At 38.3% G+C, this 27,442-nt stretch overlaps 1 protein-coding gene across 1 annotated transcript; it reads left to right on the top strand.

Moving 5' to 3' along the window:
* Positions 1–432: 432 nt before the first annotated feature.
* On the top strand, positions 433–26,642 carry edaradd (EDAR-associated death domain). The gene is made up of 6 exons (XM_008428978.3): positions 433–663; positions 18,158–18,225; positions 18,581–18,623; positions 20,380–20,453; positions 23,345–23,393; positions 24,964–26,642. Exons 1-6 carry the CDS (start codon positions 630–632, stop codon positions 25,350–25,352), a joined length of 657 nt encoding a protein of 218 aa, XP_008427200.1. The 5' UTR covers positions 433–629; the 3' UTR covers positions 25,353–26,642.
* Positions 26,643–27,442: the final 800 nt, after the last annotated feature.

Here is a 27,442-nt window from a genome sequence, read left to right as displayed (position 1 = left end):
CGGGTTCGAGCAACCCGTTGATTAAAAGTTTTGGTTGTGTGCGTCCATTTATATTTTCAGAGATTTTAATATTTTCTTTGCTACAATAAACATGTGTTCTGTTGATAAGACTGATAACAATATTTCCTGATAGATTAAGTTTGCTAGCTGTTTCTTATTATAAATGATATAGTTACAAATCTGCAACTGTGACCGGATGCAGGAAATCAAAAAGAGCATAAAGAGTAGTTTAATTAATCTCTACCTGCTCATTAATGTGATGTGCTTTGAAGAAATTAGGTGTACAACGTCTGCTGAAAGGTAAAAGATAGCAGATAAAAGATAGTAGGTAAAAGATAAAAGACGTTTCGTTAATCGTCGTGGTTAACGGAACGCTTGGGTGCGAACCTTCACGGGGGGCGAGTATTAAAATGACGAGGGGTACGTGAAGGCAGCATTAATTGCGGTAACCTGCCTCCACAGAGGCGTCTCACCTCATTCCGGAGAGACGCCGCCGCTCGGCTGGCTCGGCTGCTTCCTCTGAGTTTCCAGTGAAGAATATCGGAGTGCTTTTTGAGGCATCATTCTGAGTAAAGAGTTTCACTCCAGCTTCAGTTATTTCTCTGCTTGAAGACCTCTTAGTCTTAAAGATGAGCAGTTTAATGGCGTGTAAGGAGCCGTTTGGTGAGTACCCGGCTTTGTTCATGTCACTTTACGCAGTCTGTTGCTTGCGAAGTTTCATATTGTATTTTTTAAGTAACAGTGATCCTTATCAGCACAAAACTCTCCGCACATATATCTTACTCATTATTTCCATCTTCTTAAAGTTGTGTGTCAAGCAATGCATTTAAGTTCAATTTACTATAGTCACAATATGTATGCGCGTTTTTTGTTTTTTTTTAACCACCCTAACAAACTGTTAATACTTATTAGTTATCATTTTTGTGAAATGTGGTCGGAAGCCAGCAGATGTGGAAGTAAATGAGCGGGCAGGGTTTGACTCACTCCAACCAAGAAAGTTTCCAGTTTGAATAAATTTCCTCCTTCAGAAAGTGGGAAAACCCACTGACCTTTGTCCAGGTATTACTGCTATCAGATTAGATGTCTGCTGAAGCTGTTCCCTCCCTGTGACCTTCTTGCATCCTGCTGAGTGGAAACAGATCTACGCAGTTCAACCACACACTAGTGATGCGGTGTCCAGCCACAGGAGGATGAACAAACTCACGCAGAATGAGTTGTCATCCTGTAGGCGTCCAGACACTATTACTTTCTGTTTTATTAGCTCATGCGGAAGGACTAGGGTGGCATCATCTGCACGCTGACCCCAGTTTTTGTTTATATATATATATATATATATATATATATATATATATATATATACAGTTGGTTCATATATATATATGAACCAACTGTAGTTGGTTCATATATATATGAACCAACTACCGTTAAGAAGAGCTCCCCTTTTCTGTTCTTCATTTGCATTATAAGTTGTTACTAACTGAAGCGATACTAAAGTTTATTTTACATTCCGAATCAATTTATTTATAGAACACTACATAAGTCACCTTAAGGCATTTAAAAAAAAGAGAAAGTCAGTTCATGTCATTCATGCAGACAAAGTCCAAATAAAGTGCATGCAATTCAAAACAATTCAGAGTTATCAAACAGCGCATTCAAATTCAGTTTATTATTTAGATCAGTTCATTAGTTTTCTGTCCTAAGACCCTGCAGATTCCACTGAGCCATTGACTTGCATCATTCACTCCTTATGGATCAACATGTTGTGACATTTTGTCGATGACTTTACAGCAGTCCTTCAACCTGAGCATGTATGTAATGACAACAGAAAGAAAAACGTTCCTTTAACAGGAAGAAACCTCCAGCAGAACCTGGCTCGGGGTGAGCCTAAATCAGCCACAGCTGACTGGGGACACAAAAAAAAACACAGAAGTTCTGATCCAGGAGTACTTTCCATTTTGAAGAAATGTAGAAAGCTGACAGTTATTACTTCTTTAGTGGCTTCATCTACGAGAGAAACTAAGATAAACGGAAAAGCTCTGAGCTGGTTTCCAACGTTGTAGGATCAAGGAGAGTACATACCGTTAGTCACAGTGAAGCCTTCTGTCTAAGAGAGAGACGAGGTTAACCACTGAAAAGTAGGGCAAAGTATGTCATTGAACATTAGGTTCTGCATCAGCTGATGTCTCGCTCTGGGAGGGTGTCACAATTAAGCAGGACATCAGACTAGGCATGAACGATATACATTCATTCAGTCTACGATGGAGATATGTAGTCTACTGGCTAACCACGGTAATGCTTGTTGATGACATAACCGGCTGGCATCAGAACAGAGCAAGTGGGAAGCACCATGGCTGAAGGCTTACGGAAGACCTCGTTGGAAAAATGTAAATTATCTGGACCCAGCGGTCTTAGCACGACGCTCATGACGAGCGCGGTAGATGTCACGGTCAGACAGTGGAAAACCAAGTGGTAAAAGCACAGATGAAGTCAGTGCAAGCACAGCGGGACGCGTGCAAGGTAAAGTTCGCTGGGTCCAATGGACCCCATTTCTTAACCCTCCGGTTCCTGCCATCTTAGTGTGATGCTCAGGAGGAGCAGGGAAAATGTCACGATCAGACAACGACTAAGCGCCATGGGGTGGGGTGACGGTCTGACAGTCTTTCAGAAACCACATAACGAAAACCTTGGAGAGGGTAAAAAACGTGTGTGGTTTTAATGGCTCTGTGTCTTAAGACCATGGGAGGGTTAAACAGTGAAACAGGAGCAGAAAAAAAGTCATCTGCAGTTCGTGGAAGAGGAAATACAAGCATTATGCTTTACCACCCTAAAACGAAGCATGTGCTTTAATTCCAGCAATGCCAAGCAAGCACAACTCTCTACAAGTTCCAGTAACAATGCTGAGAAGAAAAGGCAGGATTTCATGCAGACATCCATTACATTAAAGTTACTGTTTTCTGTATGGAGATACATTTTTCATGTATTTAACTTTGAACAATAAATATGTCTGCTGGGAATTGTATTTGGGAATTAGTTTAGTTCATACAAACTGACTATTATTGTTGTTACTCCTGCTGCTGCTGTTGTTTGATGGTGGTAGTAGTTGTAGATTTTTATTTTCATAAATACATTTGGAAAAAAATCTGTTGTGTGTTCTATCAACATCACATTGGTGTAATAAATTGTAGAAAAACAAAAGTAGAACTCCAGGCTGTTTAATAGTGAAAGTAAGCTAATTTTGCACATTGTGAAAGGAATTGAATGGATGGTGACTGAACATCTGTGTAGCCTTAAGAAAACTACTAATCAATGAGGCTAACCAAAGAAAAGGCTGCAATTTATTAGAGAGCATAAAAATTAAACTCCAGTGCAATGGAAGAAGGTCATGTGATCTGATGAATCTGGATTTACCTTATTCCAGAGTGATGGGCTGATGAAGTAATGTAGCCGTCATGTCTAATGTCTGCTGTAGCAGTCGGTGGGGGCAGCACCATGATCTGGGGTTGCTGCAGTTGATCAGGTTCAGCAGCATTGGGTCATTGAGGCCAGCTGACTACCTAAATATGTGTGACCAGGTGATGCTATCAATGGATTTCTTCTTCTCTGATGGAATGAGGATATTCCAGGATTCATCAGGGCTCAAATTGAGTGCATGGTTCAGGGTTCATCAGACATCAGCTTCATCACAAAGTTCAGACCTTAACCCCATTGAGAATCTTTGCGGTGTTCAGTGGAAGGGTCAGAGGTCGGACTCTCCCATTATCATTACAAAAGCTTAGAAAAAAAAAAAAAACAAATCCAATAATGGAGGGAAATGAATCTTGTGACTTAGATCTTTATTCATATCCCAATGAGCAATTAATATTACAACAAGTCTCAGTAAAAACACAACAAAAAAACACACAAACACCATATCAATGTCTCGTGTCAAAAGAACAAAAAGACAAAGCAAACAGACATGATTGCTGGTCACTGCATGAGCATGCGCCCAACTCCAGGGTCAATTACTCATTCATGGGTGGAGATAATGATGTATATCACGATACAATTTGTATAAAACTTGCAATAGAGTTAAAACTTGTTTTACACTCAGTTTTGTGCATGTTAGTTTGTAATGTTTAACTGTGTTTTTAATGATAGGCAGCAGCTTGATCTCAATGATGAGTCCCTGGTTAAATCAAACATAAGTAAATACATTAAATATATTTCTCTATATAGAAACACAACAACTTTAATATAATGGATGTCTGTGTGGAATCCTGCCTTTCCTGCCCAGTGTTGTGACTGGAAGTTGCAGTGAGTTGCACATGCTTTGTTTCAAAGTGGTAAAACAAAGTGCTTATTTTTCTCATCTTCAACACACTTTGCAAATATTTTTTTTTTTGCTCCTGGTCTGATGGTTTAATCCTTTTTCCGTCTTGAGAGACAGGGTCATTTAGACCTCACAAGTTTTTTACCATGTGCGGGTCGCACTGAGCCTATGTGCGCTTTTACAAGGTTTTCTTTTCGTTGTTTCGGAAAGACCATCAGACCGTCACCCCGCCTGACTGTGACATTTGCCATGCTCCTCCTGAGCATCATGATAAGACTGCTGGAGGTCTGATAGATGGGTTAAATTGGACCCAGCCTGCTTTACCCCGTGCTCGCACTGATCCTGCATGCGCTTTTATCCCTAGTTTCCTCGCTGTCTGACCGCGACATCGGTCAGACAGTGAGCCACAAGCTCTTCTGAGCGTTGTGCTAAGACAGCGGGAGGTTAAACCTGAACCAGATCCAGATAATTTATGTTTTGCATGTCTTTTTAATGAGCACTTCCTTTGCGCTTTCAGCAATGCTGCTTTCCGCTTCTTCTGTTCTGATGCATGCCGTCATCAGGCATTGTCACTGTTACCGTATAGACTACACTTCTATCATAAGCCAAATTTCTGTTTCTGTGGTATACTGTTTATATCTAGCAGTCCTACTTTTCACCTGATTGCTTGCGAGAAACGGTATGAATGAAAACCTTTCTTAACATTGTGTATTTGTGTCAAAGCCAGGTAATTGTCTGAAAGTCACTTGTACTATTTTCAGTTATCTGCATAACGAGGTTTATATTTACCAGCTGCTGTCTTCTCTTAAAAAAAAAAAAACCCAACAATTTCCTGCCCTGTGCTCTACCAGTATACCACAGAGGTTGATTATCTCCTATTGGTTGAGGCATCGCCAACTCTGTTTTCTTACCCATCGTTACCTGAGCAACTTGCAGTCTTGTGTTTGAAGTTGGATGATCACCATAATCACCATGTTCTTAATCATACTTCAGGTTAGCAGGTGTTGCAGGTGCAGTCCAATGCGATCCAAGCATGAACTGCAGCTCCTTCAACAATTACTGTATTAAATCTACAAGAGGACATGTATGCGTTTTTTTAACACCTATTTTTGCACGAAAACTGAGTGAAACCACACCTGCACTGACATGTCAGTTAGAACTCAGTGATGCTTTCACACCTTGCAGCTCTGTCTGTGGAATCATGGAGAGTCAACTCACACCTCTGTAGATGATAATCTGAGCATTTTGTCAACTTCTATTTTTTCTTTTCTTTTTTTTTGTTGCTGTAACTTGTACATCAGGAGTCATGATAGCAAATATTTTCAGGCCACCCATCTAGCATATGGTGACAAATAACGCCCACTGCAGAGAATGACTGCCTGTAATTCAACACAGAGGTAAAAAACCACCTGAAAGTGAACTTACAAGTCAGACGGGGGTTCAAGCACCAATATTATGGCTTATTTGAACTAAACAAGTCCTACATTTTCTCTGTCCTTGTAATAAAACCTCAAATTTCTTCACAAAGCAGTGCCCCAGCATTTTGGATTGGTCTATTTTGGTTCCAATTTTTTTCCAAAAAATTAGATTTGATTTGGAAAACATCCTTCCCACATATGTAGAAAGTGTCTCTGGAAATCTCTAAAGCCATAAGAGGCTTGGTGTTTATCAGTTTTATATGCCATTATAGGCGGCAATTGCTAGCAAACTGATATACAGGGTCATTGGTTGGAGAAAGAACCAAGGTCCTGTTTGGGCCAGTATGGAGCTAGTTGACAGTCCAATTACATTGTTGAGTTCATGTACATTGTAGGCCAACAGCCCCAAATTGTAAAACCTGTAGACAAACATTTTCTGGAAATTGGGTTCCAACTAAGAGAACATTTCTATTTCAAAAAGATAGGCATGTTTCCCTTGTGAATAACAGTCAACTTTCTCGACACAAACTAACAAAGAGTTCAAGGTTTAGCTTAAAATGTTCTAGTCTTAAGGGTTTGCTTACTAGCTTAGTATATCATTACTAGTGTAGTTTATGCCATTAAAATAAATACAAAAAGCATTCACATCTACAGGTCCTTCTAAAAAAATTAGCAAATTGTGATAAAGTTCATTATTTTCTCAAAAAATTAGCATATTGTGATAAAGTTTATTATTTTCCATAAAGTTTATTATTTCCATAAAATTAAACTGTCATATATTTTAGATTAATTGCACACAAACTGAAATATTTCAGGTCTTTTATTGATTTAATACTGATGATTTTGGCATACAGCTCATGAAAACCCAAAATTCCTATCTCAAAAAATTAGCATATCATGAAAAGGTTCTCTGAACGAGCAGTTAACCTCATCATCTGAATCAACAAAGTAACTCTAAACACCTGCAAAAGAGAAGGCCATCATTGACACCCTCAAGCAAGACACGGACATTTCTGAACGAATAGGCTGTTTGCAGAGTGCTGTATCAAGGCACCTCAGTGGGAAGGAAAAAGTGTGGCAGAAAACGCTGCACAACGAGAAGAGGTGACCGGACCCTGAGGGAGATTGTGGAGAAGGGCCGATTACAGACCTTGGGGGAAGCAGTGGACTGAGTCTGGAGTACAAACATCCAGAGCCGGCTACAGGTGTCGCATTCCCCAGGTCAAGCCACTTTTGAACCAGAAACAGCGGCAGAAGCCTCTGACCTGGGCTACAGAGAAGCAGCACTGGACTGTTGCTCAGTGGTACAAAGTACTTTTTTTGGATGAAAGCAAGTTTTGCATGTCATTCGGAAATCAAGGTGCCAGAGTCTGGAGGAAGATTGGAGAGAAGGAAATGCCAAAATGCCTGAAGTCCAGTGTCAAGTACCCACAGTCAATGATGATCTGGGTGCCACTGCCATGTCAGCTGCTGCTGTTGGTCCACTGTGTTTTATCAAGGGCAGGGTCAATGCAGCAGCTATCAGGAGGTTTTGGAGCACTTCATGCTTCCATCTGCTGAAAAGCTTTATGGATATGAAGATTTCATTCTTCAGCACAACCTGGCACCTGCTCACAGTGCCAAAACCACTGGTAACGGTTTACTAACCATGGTGTTACTGTGCCCAATTGGCCTGCCAACTCTCCTGACCTAAACCCCATAGAGAATCTGTGGGATATTGTGAAGAGAAAGTTGAGAGAAGCAAGACCCAAAACTCTGGATGAGCTTAAGGCTGCTATCGAAGCATCCTGGGCTCCATAACACCTCAGCAGTGCCACAGGCTGATTGCCTCCATGCCACGCCACCTTGAAGGCTGCTAAAGGATTCCTGACCAAGTATTGAGTGCATAACTGAACATAATTATTTGAAGGTTGACTTTTTTGATATAAAAACACTTTTCTTTTATTGGTCAGATGAAATATGCTAATTTTTTTAGATAGGAATTCTGGGTTTTCATGAGCTGTATGCCAAAATCATCAGTATTAAAACAATAAAAAAACCTGAAATATTTCAGTTAGTGTGCAATGAATCTAAAATATTTGACAGTTTAATTTTTATCATGACATTATGGAAAATAATTAACTATCACAATATGCAAATTTTTTGAGAAGGACCTGTATAATATAGTATAGTCACATTTGCTCCAGATCCTTGTGTAAAGGCAGTATATCAATTTTATTTATTTTCTTTTTATCGAGATTCAACATCAATTCCCATTTCTGGGGGAACTAAAACTAATTTGCAATGATGTAAGACGTTAACATTGAAATGCCCAGGGATTTCTGGCACCATAGGGTATTTTCACACCGGTTAAGTGCCCACAATTTTGGTCCCATTGGGGACCAAAATTGCAACATTTGTAAAATTTTCAGCTGGTATAGTTCTCTTTCACACTGCACTGTCAAACCAAACAGTATAGAAAAACTTGTTCACCCCCTCACCTGTGGGGGTGCTGCACCAAGATCCACTGCAGGAAACAACATGAAGACCTCAGAAGAAGACACTGAGCGTAACTTATTTCTTCACGAAATGTAAACGAATATGAACTGGTGTTAGATTTCAGTGGCTGTGGCTCAGGTACAGCTACCTTTAGCTGCTCTTCTGTCTTCCAGTTCTCTCAGTCCTTGGAAATGCCGCTTGTGATGCTTTTCTGCTCACTTGTTGGATTCCTCACCACAAGGTTTTCTGAGTTTTGTGGCAGCCTCGTCTCACTCTGCCTGGCTGCGGTTTTCTGAGCCTGGCTCCTCATCTCAATCCATGGTCGTTTCAGCCTAGAGGTTCACCTCGAATTGACCCCTCTGTTGCAGACTGACACTAACTGAGTCATTTGCTTTGTTCACAGCCAGTTGTTACCCACTAAATGTTAGGTCCTGCTGTGATAACTTCGGAAAAAGTAAAGTCACACAAAATGCAGATGTTCCTCATTTGTGGGTTAAATAAACATAAACAGGACAAAATATAAGTACAATGCACCTCTGTATTGTTTATCTTCTATGTTTCAATTTATTATCTATGTTTATGCTATTATAAATATTGGTTTAGGTTTAACCATACATGCTACGACATATTCTTATGTCAGTTCAGCCTGTGCAATAGCTTTTTTTAACATCACTGTTGTCAGTGGCATGAAAATTATGTTAGTTCGATACGGCTTTTTATTCAACTTTTAAAACAGTTTTTCTTTGTTTTGTACAGTTGGATGTAAAAATTCTTATTTAGTTGACAAAAATGACTCTGGTATATCATCAGGCGGCCATATACATTCTGATTCTCTGTAGAGTCAGTTTCAGATTGATGTTGTGATTACTTATATGTATCTTGATTTCTATTATGGAAGTCTTAAGCACATTTTTTTCCTTAAGGGTCAGTGTTCAGTTCTGTGAAAAACATCAGTAAAGGAAGGAGGAACACAGCTTGGTTGATTTGGGGTATTTGAGAAAAAGGGAAACTGAGACTAATACCAAGACAGGACAGAGAGCTGTGCTACCAGCAGCTGATTCAACATGATCAAAATATAAAGTGTCAAACTGTTTGACATCAGTGCACCATCAGACAGTCATCACAGAAGATTGTGATAAAAACCTAATCTCAGAATGTATAATAAATCACTAATACAACATACCACACCCTGTTTCACTGCTCTAGTTCTAAAAAGCCACTGAAATTCAATTTTGGCTACTAATACTTATATGTGGCTTATTCAAATTAGTAATGGCGGCCAATTCCTTTTGAACCAGGGATAGATTTTGGCAGCTATACCAAACTCTTCCCATTTGATGCTGGCAAAATCACAAACCTTTCTAAAATATTTTTGTGTTTTAATTCTTCATTAACTTTTGCAAAATTGTTTAAATGGACTATAAGTGGCTTACAAATGTCATTCATGTGAATGTGTGAGATATTATTGTGACACTGCTTCACAATGTTTACCTACCACTTTGAAAACTGATCAAAAACTCAACATCTCACTTTCGATCTGTGTAGTGCAACGGCAGGTGTCCTTTACAACCAGCCAAAATGTGCTGAAACAGAGGATTTGATCACCCCGCCCCGGCCCGTTGTCTTCTGATCCAACATGATTCAGACTGTGTTTCCATTGAAATGGCACAAATTAGAGTTTCATCCATCCATCCATTAAACACGCTTAGTCTCATATTGTTGCTAGGGGGGCTGTCTCCACAGGTCATCAATCGAAAGACAAGATACACCCTGGACAGGTTCACCAGACCTGGTATTACAAAAGTAAATTGTCTTAATGGAAACACTGCAATTTAAAAAAAATAAATAAATAAATAAAAAATGTGTTTTGATAAGGTTTTTGCGCCGTCATATTGTATTGAAACTGGTGTGTTTCACAAAACTTCAATGAAAAGGCTTTTTTTTTCACATCGCATGAGTCACTCCAGTTTGTATACAGCAGCAAAGCACTTAGTTCCTTGGGTGATGGGCAGCTGACTTCGCTCAGTTCATCAGAAGTTGAGTCATTCGAAAGTGTTGAATCCATAGCTCTTCTGTAAAACCACTGACTACAGTTTCCCCAAAACACCTGCCATCGTCTCCTCTGTTGGCTTCTATATGATGAGTGCTAGCGCCACTGCTGAAGTCTGAATATAATGTCATATATCTATTTACATCCGTCACCTCCATGATTATCAATGACTTATTGCATGAGCAAACTTGTTCACGTGTGATTTTCATTGCATTTCTTATTTAATTGATACACTGTAATTGCAAAATTAAGTTGTTGGGTTTTTTTTGTGGTTTTTTTACATTAGAAGAACATCAACAAACTGTTGCGCACATTTCTATTTTAAACACGGTTACTGTAAGAAAGCTACATCGTGCAGTTTACATAACCAGAGTTTAGTGGAACGATTCCTTTTGAACAGGAAGAAACTTCCAGCAGAACCAGGTTCAGATCAAAACATGCTAAGGATTATGCATGTGTACTGCATGCACATATCACAAACATTGAAAGTGTTTAGACAGCCACCATGAAGACTGTGGCAGAGCTTAGCCAGGGGTATCATTGACGCTCATTTTGCATAACGTTCATGTTAATGTTGCTGTTATAAGCCACTCCCCTTTTTTCCATTAACCTGCTGCATGTTCTGAAAGCACACATAGCCCACAATCAGAACGAGTCGGTGAAACACAGGAGGGCTTGCAGATGTGTTTTTATTGTGGGACCACGAAGTGAAAGGGGCTACAACCAAAGGAATCCATGTTATTCTTGGTTTCTTACACCAGATATGCAACAGGATTTGCATTTTGAATGAAATGAAATTGTTTTGAGCATTTTGGCAAAAACTTTCTGCCTCCAGCCCAAAACAGTGGAGCTAAGTGTCTGATGAAACCTGTGCTGCTCAACTAAAGTGTCAGATTGGATGAATGAGTGCAGGTCTTTGATTGTCATGTCTCTGCAGGCCTCGCGCTACCACACCTTACAACCCTCACTGTGATTAAAAGCATCAAGCCACTTCAAAACACCACTTACCATTTTTAATTCCTCCTTAGGAACATATTTGACAAATTGCATGTATTTACAAGTTTCGGTTTCTTAGCTCTCGGAAAATAAAGAATGGCTAAAGAAAGTCTTTTAAAATGCATTCAGAAAATATCCATCTAAAGCCTCGGTATTACCAGCCGACCGCCTTGCAGATGGCAGAAACAAGTAGAGCTGCAGGGTGTTGACAAGTACCTTCTTGTTTTATTTTGCTTTGAATTTTTTTTAATGTATGTGATCTATTTTGATCAGGTGACATGTGACTAAAGAGATAGTATAAACATAAACACACTAGCAAATACTCTTGACTGTTAGAGGCACACTGCTGACTGACTTTGTGGAAGTGGTGTGTGTGTGCGGGTCCATGTGCGTGTGTGTGTGTGTGTGTGTTTATAGCTCCTTTCAGTCTAGACACTACCATGGTCTGGGTCAGGTATTGGCATGTCATTCACCTCCATTCATGTGTGGAAACAACCACATGTCAAGCAAGGGCCCACTTGGCTGCTCTTTCATAGCAGACTTGGGTGGTCAAAACTGAAAAGCTGGGTTCACCTGCATGGAATTACGGCCCTGAGCAATGAATTATGATGTGGTTTATATTTCATCTCTTGAACTGTATCCAAAGCGTGCAGGTACATGCTCTCGCATTCCCAGTAAAGCTGAACAATGCTCCACTGATCTTGGCTACAACATACATTTGATAACTAGGTGCCTTAAACTAGAAGAAAAGCAATGGCATGTAAGCCCGGCCTAAGTAAGTTTAGTTTGAGCTATTGAATTGAAGTTTTGGGATAGATTAGGACTGTTTTTTTTTTTGGTTTTTTTGGTTTTTTGTTCTCTTTTGAGTTTTGAAACCTGACTCTTCAAATGTCATGCAGTTGATTTTTAAAAATATATTTCAAGGATTTCAGGTTGCAAGTGTTATTGAATATATTCGTACAATTGAGTCAAACATCAAGAGAAGACAACTACAGTGGAGGAAAGAAGTATTTGATCCCCTCACTGATTTTGAAAGTTTTGTACTCGGTCTATGATTTTCTGGTAGCTTCATGTGAGAGGTGGAATATCAAAAAGAGAATCTAGAAAATTAAATGATATTTAAATAGTAAATAATTTGCATTTCGTTGAGGGGAATAAATATTTGAAAACAAGGGTTTTGCCACCAAGTATTAAATGATGTTTTACTTGGGTGCCAAATACTTATTTCCTTCAATGAAATTCAAATTCACTTTAATTTCTCATTTCATGTCATTTTCTCAGTTTTTCTTTTGATATTCTATGCCAAAAGAACATCAGGAGATATTATTTTAATATCTTTATTTCAACAAAAGAAGAATGTCATAAAATTATGACATTTTTAAAGTCGGTGGGGGATCAAATACTTATTTCCTTCACGGTACATAGTGAAACAAGTTAATCAAAGATGGACTTTATTTATATAGATAGGCTGGCCAAACCTTACTGTCATATAAAAGGTTTTACATGGTGGTTATGGTGATACAAAGTATCTTTGTTTGTGGCTCTCTGAGGATGTATGTATGTATGTACTACACATACACATACCTGTCAAGTCTTCCGTTTTGGCCGGGAAAGTACCGTACTTTACTCCTCTGTCTTGGCGTGCTCCCATATTAGTGTTTTCCTGTAAATTTTCTGTTTTACAGTAATTACGTCGCTCTGTCAATAGTCTCCTCTCACTCGTTTAGCAGTAGTCGGAAGTCTTCCGATTGTTTCCCATCTGCGCCGAAACCCTCTACGCTCCGATGGCGATATTCTCAAGTCTAAAACTTGACAGGTGTGTAACATAAAATGACCAAACAAAGCCATAGGGGAAACTTTGTTATAGAAGAATTGGTAACCATGTTACTAATGGTTAGGGTTAAGATATAAAGATTATGCAGAGGTGTGAGGAAGGTTGAAAGTCCAACAGAGAAATTCTCGAAAACAGAAACACAAATCTTTTCACAGATCAGAATGAAGCAAGTCATGAATTGTCTGATCTACACATGGTGCAGATTTCTAATCCTGGTTAGACTTGAAATCAGCCATCAAGTGTCATTCTCTGCAAAATCTGTTGTAACGTGAAAAAAGCAGCTTTTTCTGTTCTGCAGTTTAACGTGAACTACAGCTTAGTTTCTCTTTTGTCTTCAACCAACCAGCATCTTCTTTGGTGGAACCCGTTTATTTTTAAGCTGCTGAACTTCTATTCAAATTCAATTTGAAAATACTTAACTCTAAGAGAAATGAAATCACTGAGGATGTTGATGGTAGTGTGGATGGTTGTTGTGGATAGTGATGCTGTGAACAGGATGGATTTTCTGTAGCAATCAGTTTTGCAACAAATCTGAATTGTAAAAATCTAAGCTGTTGCTGTGTGACATGGTAACAGCTTCATATCTGAGCAGCAGAGACGATATTTCACAGTAATATGTCCCAAATGACACTATTAGTTTTTGACAGCTCTGCTATTCCATCTCTTTTGCTTTTTACATCTCTGTCTGGCCACATGGTTAGCAAGCCTCTCCAGGATTTTAAGTTGCCACAAAAATATTTACTGAAGACCTGAGTGGGCATTGTGTTTTCCACTGGTAGCATAAGTTCAATCGTCATCAACTACCAACTGCATTCTCATCTGCCCTGACCTTATTTTGCTCATGGATTTTTGTGCATATCTCTTGATTTTAGAAGCAGAACGAAATACAACTACCGCGAGCTAAAAAGAAACGTTAAAATGATGTCTTTACACAAGTATTTTATGAGCAAGTGTAGCTGATTTGATGGATCTTAATTATACAACACATAACATCTGAAACCTGACCTTCTCTCAGCAGGTTAGGACTTGTGGTATGGTGTTCTACCTAATCAAACTTCTTCACATGCTGTGGAGGAGGATGAATTTCATTTAATTAGCTTCCATTTGCCGTAAGGCTACTCTTTCTTCTCGATACACAGGTGTAGATTCTAAAGGGAGAGCTACGCAAAGATCAGAAAATGCTTCCAAATTCATTCATTTTCTCTTCGCAATGTCAATAGTGTTGAGTATATGCATTAGATTTTGATATTGCGACATGTATTCCAATCAATCAATTAATTTTATTTATGGAACACCCAGCAGTTCAAAGCGCATTACAGAATAATAAAGAATTGACCCACAAGATAAAAACAAACGGTATCCTCCCCTCTCCAATTTGGAAAAACACAATTGTGTGGAAAGTGCACAGAATGTATTCCACAGAATCATAAGATATTAACGCAATTATGCTATGATGACTGGATTGGAAAGTAAGACTTTTGTACACAGAATGGATGTATTATTTTTAAATAAGTGAAAACAAGTAAGGGTGTGGCTAATTTGAGCAATCTTTCAATTAGGCACAGGTCAAGAAGTACAATAAAGAACAAATTGCACTGTCAAGATAAGCCATAAAAACATTAAAACAGTTGTGTACAGGATTGCTTTTTCACTTGCACATTTCAAGACACAGTCGGTTTGTTTCTTTCTAGAGATGATAATAGTGAAAGTCGTGTGGAAGCAAACGGCATCATTACCAACATTTCCTAGTAGTGTGGGTTTGTCTAAAAAGGATGTGACCATGGGGATTTACCTTTTTTTTCTGTTTTGATGTGCTCTGGCAGTCACTTCCTGACATTTCTGCCATTAACAAATGTTACCAAATTTAGAAATGAACAGCAAGTGTGATTAATATATTTTAATTTGATTACCAGTAGGTGGCAAAAGCATTATCTTGCATACAAGAAGGTTGAACGGGTGATGCAACATTACTCCATACATGAATTATTTAGATGCTTTGTAATTAATTAAGACATTGTGATTTGACAAATTTCTATTTAGGAGCAAAAGTGAACTTTTTTTTTTTTTTTTTTACATTCTGAGAGCAGTTCTTATTGACTGAATCAATAAATCCACATACAATTTTTTATTATTATAATGTACAACAGTTTCTGCAAATTGGAGAGGTGTAGAAAAATAAAGTAGCAGAGAGTGGAGAATTTCAGTTTTTCTTCTGGTAGCGTAAGGCCGTGGCAGCATAACAAACAGGATGAATTAAGCCAGTCTAACTATAAAATTTATCAAAAAGGAAAGTTTTAAGCCTAGTATTAAAACTAGTCTTAAAGGGACAGGGAGCTGGTTCCACAGGAGAGGAGCCTGATAACTGAAGGATCTGCCTCCCACTCTGCTCCTGACCTGCCGATTTCAATTTTGGCCAATATCAATTTTTTTTTTGTCTGAAAAGTTGCTAAATATAGCAGCAAGTCGCTAATTTGGAAACTGCAAAGTGAATGTTGTTAACGGTGCGCATGCAGATAACTGGTGAGCGGATCTGCCAATCAGGGACAGCGGTTGATTATCAGACCTTACATAAGATTGGTTTTTAATTCAGGTATTGACTGAAGGTCAATCTCCAAAAATTAAGGAAATCTGGAGCTGATTCATTGACTAGTTTGTTTGATAATTAAATATTCCTCTTATGATGATTGAAGCTGAATGCAAAATTGATCTCCTAAGCAAAAAAAAGGCATCTGATGAACATATAACTTTGGATGAAACAACTACTGGTTGTAATGGTTTTCAAGACAATTTCCCAAGAACTTCTAATAAAAACATAATTCAGTTACCACTCTGGGTGCATTTTGTTGTTCAGCAGTCAAAGCAAACCCTGATTCAACAGAAGGCAAACAGCACAGCAGGGATGTGTTTCAGTCTCTAAAGAGCGTCAGTGTGGTCTTGTCTTGTACTTTAAATCTCCACAAGCAGTCATGATTTTTGATCTGCTGAAAGAACGTTCAGTACATGAGTTCACTGCTCTGCAATCAACCACTTGATGACTCATCTAAAACTATAGAGATATGGGGGTGCTGTGGTGGCGCAGGGGCAAAGCACAACCCACGTATTGAGGCCTTGGTCCTCGTGGCTGTGTTTGCAGGTTCTATTCCCGGCCTGTTGACATTTGCCGCATATCTTCCCCTTCTCTCATTACCCTATTTCCTGTCGAACTACTTTCAAATAAAGGCCACTAGAGCCAACAAAACCTTAAAAAAATAAAAAATAAAAGTATGGAGATGTTTTAAAATGATTGCTGCATCTTGTTAATCTTTCCATAAGGACCTGTGTATTTCTTAGTTTTTGGAAAAAATCAGTAATTATTCCAGCATTCAAAACAGGTCAGGACTTTGTGGAACTATGGCCCTTTATCAATATCATCAGGCTTATCTCAAGGATGTGAAAATGTAGTAGCACAACTGATAGTATTTAGGACCCAGACAGCTCCTCCACCTGCAGCAGGTTTGGTTCAGATCACGTTGTTTTACCGAAAACTGATCCCTGGATCATATTATTTGTTTCAAACTAATCAGAAACTACATACCAAGTCATCATATTGCCTGACAGCGTGGACACAGACCTCTCCTACTGTTACCAAATGCATAAAAGCATAGACAGAGTTGAAAACTCTGGGACTTACTACCATCTGGTTTTAAGACCAAAACTGACATTAAGATATTTATTTTCAGGCTTAGAAATTGGCTAAAAACGAACCAGAACTGCAGTCATTTATTGTGGTTGTTCTGAGTAAGAAGTCTGAAGACATTGTTTAATATCTCTTAAAATGAAAAGTTAAGATTAACAGTAAAAAAAAAAACAACAATAAACTGATCAGTATTTTATTGTTTTTGACCATTAATCTTTACTTTTCAGTTAGATGAAGTGTTTGAGGGCTGTCTAGGAGCAGCTGTTGTGAATTAGCCCTGGCTGGAAACACTGTGGTGCAGGTATTAGATTGTTTTGATCTGGTTATTTTATCTGCACCTGTCAAATAAACAATAAAATAAAAATAAATTGTGTAATTTTGCTTCAGACTGTCATCGGCTCCTAACAGATATGTCCATGTCATGAAACCTCGTAGTCAAAACTTAGCTAAAAACACCTGCAGATACTGGAATTGCATGAATATGTAGCAGTTTATATTATATCACTTTAGCTGATCTGACTGGTGTTCAGCTTGTTCTTTTTTTTCCTCTGTAGCTGGAAAGCTGAAGGTAGGAAACATTTGATAACTTAATCCTAATTGAAGGTTTCTGTTCAAATGAGCTTTTTCTTGCTCAATGAGTGTAACTCAAGAAAGGCCAAGGCTGGTCTTTATTTTGGAGCTCTTTGGATACAATGACTTACAGTGACGTAGAGTGATGAAGGCCCACATTGCCCCTTCCAGGTATTTTCTGCTGATGAAAAGGTTCCTTTGTGCTTCTCTCCCAATACCTGCCCAAATGTCGCTGGTAAAATTTCTCTTAAGTACCAAGGTTACCTGATTTTAATTTTTTATTTTTTTTTGTAGTAATTTTTGTGCTGAAGAGTATTTTTATTTATTTATTTTTAAATCCAGGGAATTTTTATATTCGCCTTTTAGATTAAATCCACCCTCACAGGTTGTACACATGTACGATGTCTGTGCTTTTACAATATAAGAAAGCAACATGGAACAAACCGGTATGTCATTCAAATCGGTGCTTTTCGATCATCTGGAATGGAAATGTGACACCTCTGGGTTTTTGAAAATTCCCCAGGGTTTTTTTTTTTTTTTTTTGCTTTGGATCTCTTACATTTCTGAAGTCCAAGGCACTTGGTGGATTAAGCAAACGAGGTTTGCTGACGTGTGTACAGTAACTCCCACTGTTCATCTTGCCAATAATTGTTGTTTAGTTCTGCTGCCTTCAGAACTACATTAAGCTCGCATCATGTATGGTCCTCCACTGCAGGAAGTGGTTTTCCTGTGTTTTGAGCAAGTAATGCTTTGACATTTCGTAGAAAGTTATTGAAATAACTAGAGATTAAATGAACATGGTTCTTTTCTTTTTTTTTTTTCTTAGTTGTTCCAGACCGAGTCATTTCTGAGCCTGTTGAGGATACGGACACCACCACCTTTGTGGCAAAGTTTGTAAGGAGTATTTTTTTTTTCTCATCTCTTCCTGCCATCAGTAAACCATACCACTGTTGCAACTTGCTCCCTGTCCAGTTTGTTTTTGTGATGATTATGCATTGTTCTCAATTGGAAAGCTTTGCAAAGTCTTGCAGTAATCTGCTAAGAAATGTACCAGAACTGAACACACTGTGCTGTGACTGCCAGTGCCAGAGGGCTCATCGCAGAGCAAGTCATGGCAGGCTGCTCTGCGTCTCTGCGTACAAGAGAGTCGTTTTGTTCGGCCTTGGCAGAGGCAGAGCTTCTCTTCCTTAATTAGTCTCGGCTTTGTTCACATGTAATGTGGTCGTGTTTGTCCTTGTCTCTCCTGCAGTCCTTGGAGGCCAATTATCCTGTCCAAGTCACAGATCCTCACGGTAATAAATGCTCTTACAAATTTGATGTGTTATGCCAGTTTTAGTCAGGAATACAATGTGCTGCACCAAAAACCCTAAAGAGTCATTCAATAAATTTAAATATTACTGACAATTTATTTATTTCAAGAACGTTATGACCAAGTGACACACATTAAGTGGATTAATTACACTTAGGTGGAAATGTGAAAGCCTTTGTTTTTGTTAATCAATGCTTTTCCACTCAGTTAATGAAGAAATCACTTTAAAATTAGGATTTTACATCAGATCAATAAAAAAATAATTTTTTAAAAACAGAAGCATATGTTCTTAAATGTTATTTTTCAAAAGGTCCTTTTAATTCGACAAAAGGGTCTCAAATTATTATATAATCTAATTTATTGAATATGACTGTAAGGAATTACAAAGCAAAAAAAAGTGTTTTGGAAATAGGCAGTTGGAAGTAAAATTTGTTGCACCAAACAGCCTACTTAGTAAATTCAGCTGACTTCTAGATGAGAGTCATCTAATTCTCAGTTAAATTATTTTTTTCCCACATCATTAAAAATAAAACGGATATATTTGTTTGTTAATAATTTATTTGTCTTTCTACATATTTGAGAAGTGAGTATAAAGCAGATGCTGCACTTTCATTCAACATGGAAGGATGTAAAAAAAAAAAAAGTAAAAAAAAAAAAAGAAGAAAAGAGCCCTCGTGTCCACCATCTACCTCCAAAAACCCGTTTGTTAGTCAGTTATAGACACATTTAGAGATGAAGTGTATGTTCTGCAAATCTAAAGTGGGTTCCCTACAATAACCAGCAGCCAGAGTGTTCCCTGTTTGGAGAATTAGATGAAATTTCACACGAAGGGAGTTGAGCTTTTATTGCTTCTCAGAGTTAAAACAACTCAAAAGTTTCATGTTGCATTTGCAAAGATGCAGACATTGTATTTTATAATGGAAAAATTTTGTACATTTGCTTTCACTTTTAGCCCTCTTACTACCATCATCTCCACATTTTTAACTGATTCAACCCTGCCTCCGTGTGATTTTTTAAATTTTTTTAGTTCTTTGTTCAAACAGCCTCAAACGTGTCATACATAACAACAACGGCTGATCACATGTCACATGGTGATGCTGCAGCTCCACATTAAGGATTCTCAAAACATTTCTGAAAAACATTCCATGTGGACACGAGCGTTTCTGAAAATGACAACCTATCTTAAAAAATAAGATCACTCCCAGGTGGGCAGAGCCTCAATGCAGACAAGATTTGCAAGAAATTACCTTTTTCTGACCTTGAAACTGTTATTGCAAAGTCAAAAACCAACAGTAATACCCACAGAAGCTCTTTAGTAAGATACTGACTGTTCTTGAGAAGCTCACAGAACCCCACTTGAGCTAAAGCTTATGTGCAGGATCTTTTAGGGTAAATAAAACTCAGACATTAGAAGAATGAGCTTTGACATTTAATGCTGGGCGGTTTGATATTTGTGGTAAAAATCTCTACCAAAAGGTTCCAGATAGAATTCTCTTAAGCCTAAATTTTTGTCTCCCAATCAGTCAATCAAAACATGTATATGAGATGCTATTTTAGATCCACAATCTGCCAGAACAGAAATTACAAACTGAAAAAGAGATTCCATATAGAGCCTTGAAGGTAAAGTAAAAACATTCTTTGTTGTTAGCCAGTTTTAGAAGTGGCCACTGTTTACATGTCTCTCTTCTAATACGAGGAAAACATCTAATCCTGTGAATCCTGTAATATTTGCCTGGCAGATGCTGTGACACTACATCTTAGCTCCATGGCCTCTGGGTACCTGCACCCCTCCTCTCAAGACAAGATCAGACAGGTCAGTTGAACCATGGTGTTCTTTTTCTAAGCTGTATTTGCCTTAATTTGCTAGGACGGCATCATGTTACCATTTGAAATATTATCTTTAGGTTACGGTCAATTTGCACTGGGGATTAGCACACAAGAAGAGCACATTGTAAAAAAAAATCTCAATTATTCAAAAGGCATAAGGACAGATACAGGAAAAGGATAACTAACCGAATGTCCTAAGGAAAAAACATGCAAAACTGCTGTTGTACTAGAAAAGAGGTTGTCATGAAATGAATTTCAGGAATCATATAACCAGCAAACTGAGTGCTGTTTTAAGTTCTACGTTTGAGTGGGTGCAAGAAAAAACGTTGCTTCGGCCGTGAGATTAAAAAGTGCAGCGGTGCTTTGTTCATGTTGAGAGAGTTCTCAGTGCTGTTTGATTAGCTAGTTGGCTTAGCAAAAATAAAAATCTATATAAAGCACCATGCAGTGTCAATATGATCACATAACCACAACAAAACACAATCAACCAGCCTGTCAAATGCTGGGAGGTCTTGGTCTGAACTCTTTGGATGCCAAACCCATGTTCAGAGGTCAGAAGGTCATTCTTATCCCAAAATCACTAACAGTGAAGATGAAGGTGGGAAAATCATGGTGCTGGGATTTTTTTTTCAGTTAAAATAATGGAATATTGTGAAAAAGATTACTTTTTTTTGTCACTCATTTCATAAAATTTAACTCATTACATAGACTCATTACACATGGAGTAAAAATATTTTTGTAATTTTGAGGATAATGGCTTATGCATAACAAAAACCCAAATTTCACAATCCCAGAGATTTTGAATGTTGATTTTCTGAAAAGAAGGTTCATTTCAAAACTTTGACGGGGTTAAAGGTCAGGGGAGCTCGCTTTGCCAGTCAGGCTCAGTTCCACCATGGTCACTGCAGCAGCTGTTGGTATCTTTTGGAGTTTGGGTCAGAACCAAGTTCTGCTGGAAAATCAAATTTGTCAGCAGAGGGAAGCATGAAGTTTTCTAAAATGTGCTGGACGATGTGCTGAGTCGACTAGACTTCATAAAAGTGGACCAGAACCAGCAGATGACATGGCAGCTCAAACTGTCACTGACTGTTCAATACAAGTAACAAAGTTATTTTTTTTTACAATTTTTGAGAAAAATCTGCAATAAACTCCTAATTATGTATTAATGCAAAAAAAGATCAGAGATTTGTTGATTTTGTGTGAACATCCACAATAATTCTCAAGAAACTGGAAAAACTGATTGACATAATTTGGCAGAAAACGGATAAAAACTGAATTCATTTGATTGATTAAAATAATATTTAAGCACACGTAGTGTTTAGTCTAGAATCTAGAGGGCCACATAAAAAGCTATGGCGGGCCGGATTTGGCCCACGAGGCTTGAGTTTGACACGTGGTTTAAATGAAAACTATCCAATCTTTCTCATCTATATGCAACGAGTGTATTTTGCTGTTGTGATATTTTCTTCATAATGAGAACATCTGACTGTGGTTTTGAACTAAGGAATCTACAAGCGTCACCGTCTTTTTTTTTTTTTTTTTTTTATCACGTTGAACCGTCAATATTTAGACAAATTCGGATTGTTGGTGGAAAGTTTTTCTCCCCCCCCTAAAGAACACTCCTACCACACCTTCCTCTTTAGGTCTGAGAACGATGCACAGCGTTTAATTCCTCTTTAATCTGTGCTGTGAGCAAACAGGTTGTGGTTTTGTTTCGCTGCGCAGCTGCAAGCTCCTCTAATAACAGAGCAGCCGCTCTGAGGATAGAAAGACGGCTTCCATCAGTCTGTGGTATGCAACTTTCTCAAAGAGAGCTTTGATGGTAAGACGCTTTTAGAAGAAGAAGAAGAAGAAGTCATCAGCTGAAAGTGGGGAAGGAAATCTGACCGTTCACAAATGTGTATTGATGAAATATCGACCCCGGGGACATGGAAGCAGAACCTTGATGTACTAAAAATGCACTGCTGGGTTTCTGTTTTAACACGTTTCACTGTAGGAGCATCCAGGTAGTGTCTGCAACATGAAACAATAGATGTACAGCTCTGAATGTTGTCACTTAGACGTAACCACACTTAATTTATCTTAAGACTCTGCATTTCTGATTTCTGATTTTTCATCATGAGGGATTATTGATATTAGTTTTAAATAATTGTTTACGTGCACCTAAATAATGCCAAAGGCTTTCCGTTATTAGTTCCCCTGTCAGATGGCGCAGTCTAGAAAGAACAATGTAGAGGAGCAGAGGAAGAAACGTCGTCCAGGCAACTTTCAAAGTGGGGGAGGTGTTGGCGTTGTGGTGTTGCACGTCATCCACATCAGATAAAATCTTCTCAACACTGTTTCACACAAATCATGTTTTACATTAAGATGCATCATATGTACAGTTCCTATTAAATGTATACAGTCCCCTGGAAGTTTTATGATTTTTGTTGATTTTTCAAATCAATCATCATCAACAAAATGTCTTTTTTTTTAAATACAAAAAGAACTGATTTTTGTGAAATTAGTTAAATAAAAATATTTGACAAAAATAAGTAATATAAATAAGTGATATATATTATTAATTATTGATATATATTATTAATGCAATATAAATTGCATTAATTGAAATGGGTTAATTTAGAATTGGATGAAACAGCTGGTAATATCTGCTGAAGACACTAGTGCAGGATTTCTCTTAATGGATTCAGAGATAATTAGCACCCTGTAATTATCTTGTATAAATTGTTATTATCCAAAATGATAACTACCTCTTTTTCAGGGAGGAGTGAATTCATATATATATAATTATTTTAACCTTTTGTTCTTGCCAAGTGTGTAAGATCCCTGTAGAAATGACTATATGAATAAATGTAACTGTTTATTCTGTGCTTGTAGCCAGTTGAAGATGTGGAGGACTGCACTTGCCCAACATCTACTTCAGCAGGTAAAGTTTGTTGGGTTTTTTTTTACTCAATTCAGTTCAGTTTGTTTTTTTCACACTAATTCACAACATGTCATCTTAAGCCACTTTACACAAAATGTCAATTCAAATTAGTTTTACGCCCCTTCATATAGACCCAAGTTATTATTTCATACAGTGAAGTTTGGTTCAGTATTCACACCGGCTAAAAAGCTTATCAACAGTTTTTAGGGTTGGAAAAGTAAAGTGAAGTAAATAGTTAACGACAACAATAGCTCCATTTGAGGCTTCATGTGGAAGAGAAACACAGATAAACTGTGTGTGGGTTTTGAAGTCTACACTTTGAAAGACGGCACAGGAAGTTAGTAAGACCTCAACCAGTGACTGCGTAAGATAGAGACGAGATTAAACACTGAAAGAAAGTATCAACCGATTCATCTATAGCAGGAGAGAGTTAAGTCGGAGTCTAATAACTAAAGGATCTGCTTCCCATTCTACTTTTCGAAGCTCTTTGAATCACAAGTGAACCTACAGTCTGAGAGCAAAGTGCTCTGTTTGACACATATTAAACATTATGTGTCATATGTAATTATTGCAGAATCATTTAAGCATGAAAACTGCCATTTTTGTCTGAAGTGTTTATTTCAAAATGCTACATGGAATTCCAACTTCCATAATCTGGATGGTAATCTCTGTCAACTTATTCTAAAATCTCTCCAACGAGCACACAGGAAAACTAGTGTAACTCTTTTACATATTTGTTAAAACTCTCACTATGTCCTTAAAGTGGGACATGATGCAGATAATCTGGAGAGGAAAAAAATCAAGCTCCTCTTTTCCCTTACTGCACACCTCGGTCAGAAACAACCAATCAGAGCCAGGAGGAGGATCTTAGCACTGTCAATCATGTTCATCTACACGCTGCTCACAGCCTCCCCCTCCTTCACCACGCCAGAGCCTGGCGTGATAGCTCAGGCTAGTTAACATGGCCACCGATGACCGTGGATAAAGTTTTCCTGTAACAAGAAGCTGCTACTCTGCCATTATACTCGCAAACTGGCAGTGTTGAGCAGTTCGTACACTCACAAGAAATGTTTTCTTGTTTCCATTATTTTAATGCAATCCAGAGAAAAATACATCAAACTTTAAGATAAATATGTACTTTTGTGGAGGCATCCCCTTTATTGGTAATCATTTATTTGCACCTGCTGCTCCTTACAGTAATGCCTATGGAAACTGGCTGCTTGAATTGATTTTAGTGAATGAATTTATAACTACAATATATATATATATATATATATATATATATATATATATATATATATATATATATATATATATATATATATATATATATATATATATATATATATATATATATATGTCTTGCTGATATTCTGAAGTTGTACTTAAATGACCCAAAGATCTAAGGAGGACCAGGAGGTTTTGTTGTTTTTTGTCCTCTTATGACTCATTTTTTTGGCAGTGATGATGAATGAAATGATTACTATATCAGTTAGCTTGATGTTAGAGACAGGCTGGGTTCCAAATAGTCTCTGAAGTGAGCTCCTCTTTTTGTCCCTTTTGTGCTCAGACTGTCCCAAACAACTGCAGATTCTCGCCAGCCCTTGTGAAAAATGCTGCTGCCCGGCGCCCCCACCCAAGATCAGCGACCTCATGAACGACAAAGACCTGCTGGACTCGCTGCGACTGAAGCTGGACCCAAACCACTGCACCATCAAAAACTGGAAGAACTTTGCAAGCCGCTGGGGAATGAGCTATGACGAACTCACCCTGCTGGAGCATCGGACCCAGGGCTCCTTGTCTCACAGCCCCACCCAGGAGTTCCTGTTGCGCTACAACCAGAAGACGGTCACCGAGCTCACCGAACTGTGCCGCATCTATCAGCGCATCGACGTGCTGCGGCTGCTGCAAAGCTGGATAGAAAAGGACTGGCCGTCACGTTGGCAGCAGACTCACTAATAAGTTGAAGAATGTATATTTATCTGTTTGTTTCTTCTCCCAGGGTGTACAAGTTTTGGAGTTCTTTTATATTTTTTGGATCCAAGCTACAAGTGTTTTTGTTGTTGTTGTTTTTTTTTTTGTTTTTTTTAGGCAAATACTTAGAAAACGAACCTTTGAAAAGAAAACAGGTAATGGACAGAAAAAGGAAGAAGAATGTCAGTGTTCTGGTCACTAACGCTGATTATAATAAATATGTGACTGAAACACCGATGTATAGGTAACAGAATGATTCATATCCTTCAGCTCTCCACCTGTGGTGTCGGTGCTTTTGTAGAGCTGTCTGACGGTTCACATCTCTTCCAATATAGAGTTAGAACAAACACATGATGCAGCTCACCAAAGGTACTGTTGTGTAGTTGAAAACAACAATAAATGAGATGTTGAGTTCACTTGATTTGTATCGCAACACTTGCTTTAACCATAACGTAGCCAATTCACTTAAATTTAAAAATACTGTTTGTGTCCCAAAGGGAAGCTAAATGTTGCTGTAACTTATATCATCCATGTATCTTCAAAGAGCTGCAGCCGGTGGTGATGCTGTGGGCAGGAAGGTCTGCTGCTAGCCATCAGTGAAGCAAGGGTTGGAGAAGTACAAAACTGTCGTTTTTACAGATTTAACACAAGTGTTTGGTTTTTGTAGTGGTTTGCATTGTCACCTCACAGCAACATGTTCTATAATAAAAAAAAACTTCAGCTGTGCAGCCCATTCTCTCTTTGTGAATGCGTGGATTTTCTCTGAGCCTTCCTCTGAGACCCCTAAAATACTACTTTTTACATGAATGATTGATGTTGAATTCCTCTTAGGACTGAGTGTAAACTGCTGGCTGTTTGACATACTGGTTCCCAGACAAGGAAATACCTGATACTCTCTTGTTGCTTGCTTTGATAAACCTCTCCTCATGTTGTAAAACTAAATTTAATAGGGTATAGCTGCACAAAAATCACAGCTCCATACTTATTCTAATTTTAAAATCACAGTTCAGTACTTTACTTTTCAGTAGCTTCAATCAAGACAGATTTCTGAAATTAATTTGATGTTATGTTCCAAACATTAAAAAAGTAAAAAGTTAAGAACTGACTGGAGATTTGATTGGATTTTTTTCCCAGTGAATGAAGTACACGCAGGCATAGCCAATGCCTGAATACAACAATATAACAATATAGCCACTTGAAAATGGTCAGTGTTCATGTTTAATACGTTTTAAATGACATTGTGCCCATATTTGAGAATAAAACATGTTTAAATCACTTTGGAGTCGTTTCGCTATTTCAACAACCTAATGTCCGAGCTGGGATCAGGTCAGTACTCCACACAAGTCAGGTATGATTGTTCTTAAGGTGGACAGATCACAAAAGCCCATTAACAGCTGTGCAAAGATGCACATAATTGTGGAATAATGGCAGCTTTTGCACTGCTGGAGGACATGACCAGTGGAAGGGGTCAGAGGGAGCCTGTGCTCAGAAATGCTGCCATGTGATGATTGACTGGCTTATTAGCCACTTCAGATGCCCAAGGGAATCATCCTGGAACTCTGTGACCCCAGCATTACAGCGTTCTCTAATTCTTGCAAATTGGGATGTACAAAGGATCGATGTGCAGCCACATGCGTGCTCACAGTTCTATGCATCAGAATTATTTTTCGTGCTGCACTTTTCAATATTTGTCTCTTCTCCCAACGTTTTGTATTAAAGCTGCATACTCTATGCAAGAGCCCCTAACCCCTAGAGCCCCTTGTATCTGTAATGTTTGAATTCACCTTGACATTGTTTCATGTGAGCAATTTAGGTAAATGCAGATCTAACTGGCATAAAGGTTACGACACATTTATAAATGTGTCGAAAGCACGAACCTGAAACAGGCGTACGACACTTTCCATACCAAGATTGTGATCTACAAAAAACAAACTTGATGGTGGGAGAATATGCTGATGTGCTGACTCATCACTGTAAACATTTATGTATAGAGGTGACACTTGTGTGAAATGCTGCACAGTGGATGCAGTGGCACTGCTGGAAGACCTCGCAAACAGGAGAAATAGGACGCATTT

This window comes from Poecilia reticulata, chromosome 15 (genome assembly GCF_904066995.2).
Source record: "Poecilia reticulata chromosome 15, P_reticulata-male-v2, whole genome shotgun sequence".
NCBI classification, from domain to species: Eukaryota; Metazoa; Chordata; class Actinopteri; order Cyprinodontiformes; family Poeciliidae; genus Poecilia; species Poecilia reticulata.
The sequence above is the reverse complement of the archived record's forward strand: the minus strand, read 5'-3'. Positions and strand labels throughout refer to the sequence as shown.